This window comes from Olea europaea, chromosome 2, assembly GCF_002742605.1.
Source record: "Olea europaea var. sylvestris chromosome 2, O_europaea_v1, whole genome shotgun sequence".
NCBI classification, from domain to species: Eukaryota; Viridiplantae; Streptophyta; class Magnoliopsida; order Lamiales; family Oleaceae; genus Olea; species Olea europaea.
In genome coordinates this window covers 23,504,852-23,516,388 of record NC_036238.1, presented here as the reverse complement: position 1 = coordinate 23,516,388, position 11,537 = coordinate 23,504,852, and the positions used below count along the sequence as shown (strand labels likewise).

At 30.5% G+C, this 11,537-nt stretch overlaps 1 protein-coding gene across 1 annotated transcript; it reads left to right on the top strand.

Moving 5' to 3' along the window:
* Positions 1-2,628: 2,628 nt before the first annotated feature.
* LOC111376200 (monothiol glutaredoxin-S2-like) lies at positions 2,629-3,307 on the top strand. The gene has a single exon (XM_022999150.1). The coding sequence runs from the start codon at positions 2,883-2,885 to the stop codon at positions 3,150-3,152; it is 270 nt and encodes an 89-aa protein (XP_022854918.1). The 5' UTR covers positions 2,629-2,882; the 3' UTR covers positions 3,153-3,307.
* The last annotated feature ends 8,230 nt before the right edge of the window (positions 3,308-11,537 follow it).

The window sequence follows — 11,537 nt, the reverse complement described above, 5'->3', positions numbered from 1 at the left end:
CATCAAGAGGGTTCAAGTCTTATCACCCATTAGCAAATATTGTCCATGCATTCGATTAATAATAATAATAATAATAATAATAATAATAATAATAATAATAATAATAATAATAATAAATAAATAAATAAATAAATAAATTCAATCTACATGTGACGCAGTGTTTTGTGTCAAAAATATAACCTTAGTTAAGGTGATTCAAAAATATTTTAAATATTTTGTTTATCTCTTAATTGTTTCTAAGGCTTTTAATTTATTGAGAATGAGTCTTAATTTGTTGTCGTCGTTATTGTTTTTATTTGTTGTTGGAGGATGAAACATTCGCAAGCAATATTCAATTGAAACTTTTGAATTAAGATTACAAATTGATAGTTAAGTTAAATCCCTGGGAAACAATATTTAAGCAAATATAAAATATTCACGAGCAAATGATAGAAAAAATCAGTGGTACAAGTACATCAGTATTACAATAGAATCCAGAAACCTTAGAAAACTGGCTCTTTGTGATATGCTAGGGTCAGCTGCGATGATAATTTGACTTATACTTTTAGGACATCTCCAATGGTTGTACTATTGCACCATTTTTTGGTGCAAAATTGCTCCAATGCAACACAAAACTTTGCACTATTTTGGTGCAAAATGGTGCAAAATGTAAAATGTCTCTTTTGCCTTTATTTAACATTTTCGAAATAAATTTGTTAAGGATATTTATGTCATTTGTGCTATATAATTTTCAATACAATAAATTATTATTATTTTTATTAATATTAATATTAATATTATTTGCATTTAAAATAAATTTTAAATGTAAGACATAATAATTAATAAATTAATTAAAAGACGAAAACAATTTAAAATACAACAAACACAATTATTTATTAAAGTTAACACGAAATATATTAAACAACGACATATATACGATAATCTAATTTGATTTCGTATTTTCGTTGTTATAGTATTTTTATTAATTGTTCTGTGTTTTTTTATATTTATTAATGAATTTAATATTTTCTGTAATTTAACGTAATTATTTATTTAGTAATTTATGTATTTATAAAATAATTAATAAATAATATGTCAAATAAATAAATTATAAAGAATAAAAAAAGGGAAGAAAATAATTAAATACTATTCATTTCGGGTAACTTTTGGTGTAATGGTTGGAGATGAATTTTAGTTTGGTGCAAGATTTGGTGTAAAATTTGGTGCAAAATGGGGCAAATTTTGATGCAGGATTGGAGATGACCTATTAGGACACAATCGTTCTGTGTACGGACATCATCTACATATGTGAGTTATGAAGATAAGAGTGATGTTATATGTACATTAGAGTGTAAGTGTATACTCCTCATATGGAGGGGAGGACTCACTTTGAATAAAATATAATTTATCTAAAGTGGGTTTTTCTTCATGTGAAGGGGGTGGACACCATTTGATGTATAAGTAGCATTATCCTAAAAATAAATATATGGTTGCAAAAATTCTATCCTCTCATTGTTTTTTTTGGGTGAATTTGATGCGAATATTGCCGGTCCCAAATGGATAAATCCAACTTCCTTCTCCAACTTAGTAGATGCCTGTTGGAAAGATACACCATAAAGTAATAATTCTACGAAAAGTGGACCACCAATTTCTTATTATCTTCCTAACTAATGAAAAATGAAGAAACTTTAATTTTGAAAATTAGTTTTGAGTAATGTTGTATGTAGCATCATTGTTGTTTAGCACGATTATAGGTAGCAACACATACGATATTAATTGTTTATAAAATTAGTCAAAATTAAACATTAAATTCAACTACACATTAATAACTTCTACTCAATATTATCCTCATATTATTTCATGAAGTTCACTTTTATTTCTCTCTATAAACCATTTATAAATTTACGAATCGAAAGTTTAAAAGTTAGTACTACAAAAACTTTTATAAAAATCTCTAAAAGTCATGAAAGTTTGAATACTCCAAGATTTAGAGAAATTTCTAAAAAAATTTAATTGAATATATTTTAACTTTTAAAAACTTTTTAAATAAAAATAAAAGTTTCAATTGAATACACAATGACTTTTAAAAATTTCTTAAAAGTCTAATAAAATTTCAATTGAATATATCAATACTTTGAGAGAGTTTTAAAAAGTCTCAATTGAATACATCCTCTATGAATCTTATAGAGATGTTGATAATTTTGAGAAATCACCATGACAACAATAAAATTCGCGTTGCCTCAACTTTATTAAAAATGAAAAGAAAAACAACACAATACTTACAAAAAACATGACGAAACAGAATTTTCCTCTACAGAAGAATTCCAGATACTCACCCCATGTGAGTAAAGTAATCCAAAAATAATCCGCCCGCCCTATGTTGTGTGTATTATGTAAGTTATCTGTAAAAAATTGTCCTGTATGTTTAGCAGAACTCTACAATTCTCATTGTTGTCATCAGATAAAGAGAGCGGTACAAAGGACATGTCTCTATTTCCGGATGCATAGATTCGTTATCGTCAACTTCACTTTCAAAGTTTTGATCGAATATAAAATCACAAGAATAATAAATAAATAATAAACCTTAATTGCACCACAGTATTCCAGAACCATCCCCATTCCTATATAAATGTCCCCAGCGGTCTATATTTCCCTCAAACCAAAAACCTCAATTATAATCGTTGATGATAACACTCTTACACTTTTCTCTTGGACCGTATTCTAGATTTACAGTTTCGATAAAAATCCCAAATAAATCTTAAAAGTTAGATTTTCGATCTTGTTTGCCTGATTTTCGTCATCGCTGCCGCATTTTCAAGCACTTTCACATCCTGAGACCTACAATATTAGGTTTCTTATCTTGTTTAGCTAACTTTTGATTGCAGTTTTCGCGTTTTCTAGCAATGGAGAGAGTGAACAATATGGTGCCAGAAAAACCTGTGGTCATCTTCAGCAAGAGTTCGTGCTGCATGAGCCACGCGATTAAATCCCTCTTTTGTGAATTCGGTGTTAATCCTGTAGTGTATGAACTTGATGAAATTCCAAGAGGTGACGAGATTGAGCAGGCTTTGCTAGGAAAAGGTTGCAATCCGGCGGTTCCAGCTGTGTTCATAGGCGGCGAATTTGTTGGCGGAGCTAATGAGATAATGAGTCTCCATCTCCAAGATCCTTAAGGCCAATGCTTGAAAGGGCTGGTGCCTTGTGGGCTTGATCAAAACCAGAGAGAGAGAGAGTTGCAGTTTATCTAACAATTAGTTTTTGACATGTGCGTTGCACAAATTTTGTATTTATTGTATTTTTATTAATGTCAATTGTAGATTTTTTAAAATTTGTTGAAGATTTGAAGTATTTGGTAAAGTCTAATCGTTTAGTTCATTACATTAACGCAGGATGCATGAAATTACATAATCAATCAAATATAATTTTTAAAATTAATTTTTATAAAGTAATATATTTTTATAATTTTTGTTTTTAGAAGGTGAAATATAATAGTATTAAAAAATATAAAATAATTAAATTTTTATCAATTTTAAAAAATAAAATAATATGGAAATTCAACATGTAGGCCTCCATTATTATGGAGGCCTACATGTTAATTATGGAAGTCTCATGGCCTCCAGAATTCTGGAGGCATAATTATGGAGGCTTCATGTTGAGGCCTCCGTTAACATGTTGGCCTCTAGAATTACGGAGGCTCGTGCTTGAGCCTCCGTAATTCACGAGCCTCCGTAATTCTGGAGGTTCAACACGAGCCTCCGTTAAACGGAGGTTCATGTGTGCTTGAGCCTCCGTAATTATGGAAGCTGCAAAGTGCATTTTTTACTTTCTTTTTCCTTCATTGGCTCTCAATATAATAATTTCATTTCATTTAATCAACTTAATTTTTTCAATATTCTTAAAACAAAAATACACAAAATAATGGAGGTTCACTCTTTCTCCATTTTTACACGCTACAATCATGCTTCTCTATTTCTTCATATTATCTCTTTCACCATTTTCTCATGCTATCAACCATATATCTTTAGAAAGTTTATTTTTGAGCACATAAGTAAGTTTAAATAAAAATATTATTTTTATATATGTGCGCAAAAGGTATATAGTAATTATTTGGATGACCAAAAAATAATATCAATCAAAATGTTTATGAACCGTTTAAATAATAATTTATTAAAGGGGTTAATTTAAGAGCAAAAGTGTGAATTCCATAAATATATGATTGAAAATATGTTTGAATAAAAATAAATTTTAAAATTTGAAGACCAAACATCTTAATAAATGAATATATTTATTTTTCGAGAAATGAGTTTTTATTACCATTTCATTTTTATCATGAAATAATTATAATCTTAATATGTTAGATTGTGCTTCAAAATTACATAATCTATCAAATATAGTTTTTAAAATTAATTTTTATAAAGTAATATGTTTTTATGATTTTTATTTTTATTTTTTGGAAAGTGAAATATAATAGTACTAAAAAATGAAAAATAATTAATTTTTTATTAATTTTATAAATTATGGATGCTCAAATACTCATTGGCTCGAGTATGAGTTTCCACTATTACTTTACTAAAAAAAAATCATAAAAATATATTATTTTATAAAAATTAATTTTAAAAATTATATTTGATAGACTATGTAATTCTGAAAAACAATCTAACATATTAAGATTAGAATCATTTCATGATAAAAATGAAATGATAATAAAAACTCATTTCTCAAAAAATAAATATATTTATTTCTTAATAAATAAAAACATTATTTTTATATATGTACGTAAAATGTATATAATAACTATTTTGATGACCAAAAAAAAATATCAATCAAAATATTTATGTTTCATTTAAATAATAATTAATTGAGGGGGTTAATTCAAGAGCAAAAGTGTGAATTCCATAAATATATGTAAAAAAAAAAAAATTCGCTTAAAGTTATTTAAAAGTAAAAAAAAAAACTTATAATTGTAAAAATTACTTGTGACTTATTAAATTTTTATTAATTTTATAATATAATATTTTATGGAGGCTCATACTTGAGCCTCCAATGCCTACGTGTAACGGAGGCTATTACTTTACTAAAAAAAACAAAAAGAAAAAAAATTCATAAAGACATATTAATTTTAAAAATTATATTTGATAGATTATGTAATTTTGAAACACAATCTAATATATTAAGATTAGAATCATTTCACGATAAAAATGAAATAGTAATAAAAACTTATTTTTCGAAAAATAAATATATTCATTTATTAACATGTTTGGTCTTCATTTTTTAAAATTTATTTTTCTTCAAACATATTTTCAATCATATATTTATGAAATTCACACTTTCGCTCTTGAATTAGTGTGAAGAAATAGAGAGACGTGATTATAGCGTGTAAAAATAGAGAAAAAGTAAAAAGGACATAAAATTATTATAATTTTATAATAATAATAATACGGAGGCTTGCGGAGACTAGTGTGGCAAGCCTCCGTATTACGGAGGCTCAGAGGCTCATGTGTTGAGCCTCCATTATGTAGCCTCAGTGTAACGAAGGCTATTACTTTACTGAAAAAATAAATAAATAAATAAAAATTTAATAAAAAACATATTACTTTATAAAAATTAATTTTAAAAATTATATTTGATAGATTATATAATTTTGAAGCACAATCTAACATATTAAGATTATAATCATTTCACGAAAAAAATGAAATGGTAATAAAAACTTATTTTTCGAAAAATAAATATATTCATTTGTTAACATGTTTGGTCTTCTTTTTTTAAAATTTATTTTTCCTCAAACATATTTTCAATCATATATTTATGGAATTCACACTTTCGCTCTTGAATTAGTGTGGAGAAATAGAGAGGCATGATTGTAGTGTGTAAAAATGGAGAAAGAGTAAAGAGGGCTCTATGACATAATCCTCCACGCCGCGTAAATTGAGGAAAAACAACAAAGTCACTGTATCAAACACGTAAGATAAACGACGTCATTGCTTTCTCTCAATTAAAAAAAAGTTACAGTGAGACAAAATGGAAGAATCTACTATTCTTTCTACAGTAGTGAAACATTGTCTTTTTTATATAGTCTAACAATAATAGTGCTAACTGATATGTACTTCAGCTTGTTTTTGTCAATCTGACTATGTTATTAAATAATTAGTTCAATTTTCTGGTTACTATTTTCAAAAACTTGTTCTTGGATATATAATTCAATCGAACTGAGTTGGGGTACAGAACTCCCAGATCACAAACCTCTTACAGAGGTTTCAAAAATGGAGTCAGAATTTTTTTTTTTATCATTGTTTATTACATCATGCCTCGTAGTGGGGCCGACCTTTTGTAAGTATTCTGATGAGAGGTCTCACACATGGTGGGGTCATATTTTTTTTTTATCATTGTTTATTACATCGGGCCCTGTGGGGCTGACCTTTTGTGAATGTTCTGGTTCTCTTTTGTAAAAATAATTCCGTACAATCAGAATTGTTGAATTCAATTAACCATATGTACTAAAACATCCCATTTTGTCGTTGCTATTTTGTAGAAATTTGCATATATATGATGAAAAAGTGCTTGGCCAGCTACCTCCACATGCACATCTACATCTATATATTAGGAAGAGAAAATTTCACAAAATGTCCATTTTTACTTAGTCATTTGCAAAAATGTCCACCATTGCAAAAATGTCTAATTTGAAAGAATTTAGACCAAAATACCCTTATTAACAATTTATAATTCCACACTAAGACAAAAAAATGGACATTTTTGTAATATTGTTATTGGCCAATAAAATTTTGACACATAATCTGACATATTTATTTCAAAAAGTATACATGTCAAATCACAATAAATGCTATGTTTTCCATTGATTCAGAAATGTCGAGAACGACATTTTTAAATATAAAGAAATGTCATGTTCAAAATGAAATGTCATTCTAGACAAATGAAACGGTGTTCAAATGTCGAGAATGACATATGAAATGTCGAGAAACATTATTTTAATGTAGCTTTTCATGGAATCCACTTCTCAAAATTCGTGACAAATTGATAAAAAATCAAATGTCGAGAATACCATTTCAAAATGTAGATTTTCATTAAGGATATAATAGACAAGTTGGCACTAAATTCAAATGAGTGAATACTTTTCAACTCATACCCTTAAAATTGGATATTCTTAAAAATGCCGCTATTAGGAATGACAAAATACTTTGTCCCCACCTGTTCCGGATTGTCCCATTTCGAATTTTTTATTTTTATGTTTTGTCAATTTTAATCATATTTAAAAAAAAATTAGCAAAATAAATAAATTGACTAGGAGGGGGTAAATGAGAATTTTTTAATCCCATCTAGTCCCATTATATTTCCAATGGGGCGGGGATGAGAAAAGATATTCCATCCATAGACATGCCTAGCGCTGGCGCACACTCTTTCGAATAAGATAATAATTCCTAGAACCATACTTGATGTATAGAAGAAGTTTTCATAGAATGTTACCAGAATACACATATAGAGGGATGGGTAGGATATTTTTTGGCAATTTTCTTTCTACGGTGGGCCCCACATCATGAGACTATTCTAACAACATTCTGTAAGAAGATATTTTGTACATTTGGATTTATCCTAATTCCCAAGAGAATCTGACCCCCTACTTGAACAATGCACTATAGAGTAAAAACATGCTGATGGCAATGTTGATGGAGGAGGTGAGTGAGGAATGTCAATTGGATTAACCGACTTGGGTCACCTGTGGCTTGGCCCAGAAAAAGCCCGAGCCTAGTGCGGATGGCAATGTTGATGGAGGAGGTGAGTGAGAGATGTCAATTGGATTCACCGACTTGGGTCACCTGTGGCTTGGCCCAGAAAAAGCCCGAGCCAACTAGGCTCGGGCCAAGCCCATTTAAAGGTTTTGGGCTTAGTCTGAGCCGGCCAGAGCTCGAGCCTTATTAAAAAAAAACGAAGAAAAGAAAAAGGTAACAAGCGCTGCCTTGAAATAAGGCAACAGCTAAGGCAGCAGCCATCTGCCTTATTTAAGGCAGCTGGCTGCTGAGTGCCAAATGCCAATTAAGGAAAAAAAAAATGAGCGGGAGAGAAAATTGAGTTGGCTTGGCGAGGACTCGGGCCCAGCGAGCCTAATGCTCGGGTCGAGCATTTTTTTTTTTTTTTTTTTGCCGAGCTTTTGCTCGGCTCGGGTTCGAAAAAAGTCCATTTGATTTTACTCGAGCCGAGCTCAAGCCTTGAGTATCGGCTTGACTCGTTGATATCTCTAGGTGAGTGTTAAGGGATTAAATCTCACATCGAATAAAAATGAAAACATAAACCAACTTATAAGGTACTTCTATTAATAATGTTGTTTTTTTAAGATAAAACACCAAGTTTTAATGTGGTATCATAACCCATTAAACTCCAACGAGTAATTTAATTCGATGAAAACTCAAAAAACGAGCATATGGATTTTAAAATTGATATGCTCAAAAGAGCCACTATCTTATAAAGGTATGTTAAGGGATAAAATTTCATATCGAATAAAAATAAAAATATAAATCAACTTATAAGGGTTCGTGCTACCTCTCTTAATAAGATTGATTTTTAAGATGAAACCCCAAATTTTAACAGTGACAATGTGGACTTGGACTCTAGCGTTCAAAATTCGTGGCTCTACCACTACTCCATTGGCTAGCTAATAATCAGAAGAATCTTGCGGATGTGTTGAGATGTTAATATGCAAAAGGAAGCATTTGCTTCCAACAGCTATATTTTATTTTCGGCAACTACAGTAGTTACATTATCTTCTTTCAGTAGCCTTGATTTATTTTTAGTAGCTTTGATAATTCTGACTTGTTCTATTTTATTTTCAGTACCTTCAATGGATTTCTCACCATTCGCCCTCAGCTAGCGAGCGGCATGGGAGCACTCCTAGATTGCATTGAAGGGAGAAATCGTGTGACTAAATCAAGTAATAACATTATCATGAACAAAGTGGTAGTCAATTTTGAAGTATTCGGTTTAAACATGAAACTCTGAATTGACGTCATGTAAAGAGAACTTAAGTTGTTGCTTAAAAGTTGTGAAGTTCATGGAGATGAATGTCGATATCTCCAAGAATGAAAGTGAGCCATCTGACTTCAATATCGGTAGAGGCTACAGCTTGATTTTTAGCTTCAGTACTTGACCAGGAAACAGTTGGATGTTTCTTGAAATTCCACGATATACAGTAGGCGCTAAGAATACACAATACCCAGTTTTGCTTTGTCATGTAACACTGTGTGTCTGTTTATAATAAATCACGTACTTTGAAGACAACAATAACAAAAAGTGATGAAAATGGGAACTTTATGATGACATCGATTGACTTAAGCAGGAAATGGTTGGCAAAAGACGACAATGCAATAAATTTTTCCCAAGGAATTTCGTCCAAATAAAATTTCCTTTAAGAAATTTTGGTGGGGTGAAAAGTGAAAGAATAGAAAGCTTCCATGAAGTTTCCCATAGGGATTAAAATCAGAGAGCAAAAGTATAAGTTTGTGGGTGTTTGATAGTTTTACACATTTATCTAGACATTTAAACTTGTGATATTTAGTTAATTGAACGGATTTCTACTTAATTAAGTGTCCTTTTACAACGAAAACCTTGACATGAAAGTGAATCGAGTATAAACGAACATAAATGAAGCGTAATTGGAACTTAAAGGATGAAATTGAAGGACTACCGAGAAGTTTGAACTTCATTGGAAGCTTTGAAAGTGCTAATTGGATGAATTCACAAGTTTTGGAAACTAAATTCGATTTTTGGAGATTTCAGAGACCAACTTGAAATTCTCGAAATTTTGGAGGATCAAAGTAAAAGAAAATAAAAATTTAAGGCCTAAAGTGAATGAGTTTGGAATATGAATTATCAATGTGGAAGTAATTAGAAGTGGTAGAATGGAATTTGGTTGATTTAAAGATAGAGGGACCAAAAGTGTACAAAAACTTATGGTTGGGGGATAAAATTGCATGGAAAAAGTGGATTGGGGACTAAATTGCACAGAAAAAGTTGAGAGACTGAAATCGCAGCACGCATAGTTGCAGCCGCTGCTAAGCATTCTTCAAGGCACAGCAGCTCTCTGATCAGAATAATTTTTTTTTTTCTTTTTCCGAATTAAAGGACATGTCTGGTAATTTTGTACATGACTTCCAAGGAAAATTGACGAATTCAAGGTCAAGAAAATTAGCACACGATAGAGATTAATTGAGACAAGAGTAAGTAGTCTTTTATCTTTCAGGATTGTTCTTTACAACGAAGACGGTGCAATTTCAAGATCTTGAAAAAAATTCAACATTGAAGTTGTAACCATCTTTTCTTCTTGAATATCCAGGTTATAAATTCATTCAACTTTTTGTCTTTGTTCAATCCAATCGTCTCCAGCTGAACTTTTTGTTATTATAATTAACAATAAAATCATGTATTTTGAATTAATTTGAGGTTGCTCATTTATTTAATTCTTGTCGTGTTTTAAGGAAGCCCACCTCTCAGTATTGAAGCCTTAAAATTGAACCCCAACAATTAGTAAGCCCCTATTTGGGCTCTATTAAAAATAGATTTCGGGGAAAAACATATTTTGGAATATTGATTTTTTGATGAACGTGTGGTTAAAAAATAAAAAACTTTTGAATTTACATGTAATATTATTTTATTAGAAAGGCGTCCCAGCTCATCTTCGAATCCAGGTGCAGGAAAATTTTCAGAATTAACTCGTCCGGGAGAGCATTTATCCGACCAATTCCCCTCATTTTTTCACAATAATTTATGGGATTCTCACACTTTTTTCTCTAGTTGTGTGTGTATGAAAATTCGATCAAATACCGTCAATTTTCTAAAAAAAGTTATGGGATTTTACCCTTTTTCTTGCGTGTTGAATTTACGACGGCATGAAGTGACCGGCTGGTAAAAATAGCAGGGGGGCACGTCTTTAAACTTTCACGACTCGGTCTAGTTGATCGAAGTGATGATCGAACCCTTTACTTGGATTTATATCAACGCTTGCTACTTGATCTATCAACTGAATCCATCCGGTATATTTACATGTTTTTAACCATCGTAACTTGGTACTCGAACATTGTCTTACCACCCAATTAGACCTGTAGAACTCTTATTCAAGCTTATGTTATTGTCGCCATTGGATACTCCGCCTCTTTGATACCAAAAATTTGACCAAATTTAAAGATTCACTTTATGAGCATGTTTGTGCTACATTTTTTGCCCCATTTTAATGAATAATTGTACTCTTCGAGGGCAACAGGTGGCAACTTCTATTGACTTTCTCTCACAATGGACAGCAAGTGTCCGTATTCCAACAGTAGGAATTTTTCTTTTTTTGGAGGAAGAATGCCCCTCAAACAAACTCTATATGCATACGTCAAATGACTTATTAATGTTTTAAACTTTAATAGTAAAAGTCGTGTACAGAATTTCAGATGTAATAAATCTCTACCTAAAAAGGTATAAACAAACAAAACTAGAGAAAGACTCATCTTTATCATATGGACAATTTGTTGGCCTCTTCACTTTATCTTTAACATCTTATTTTTCGACGA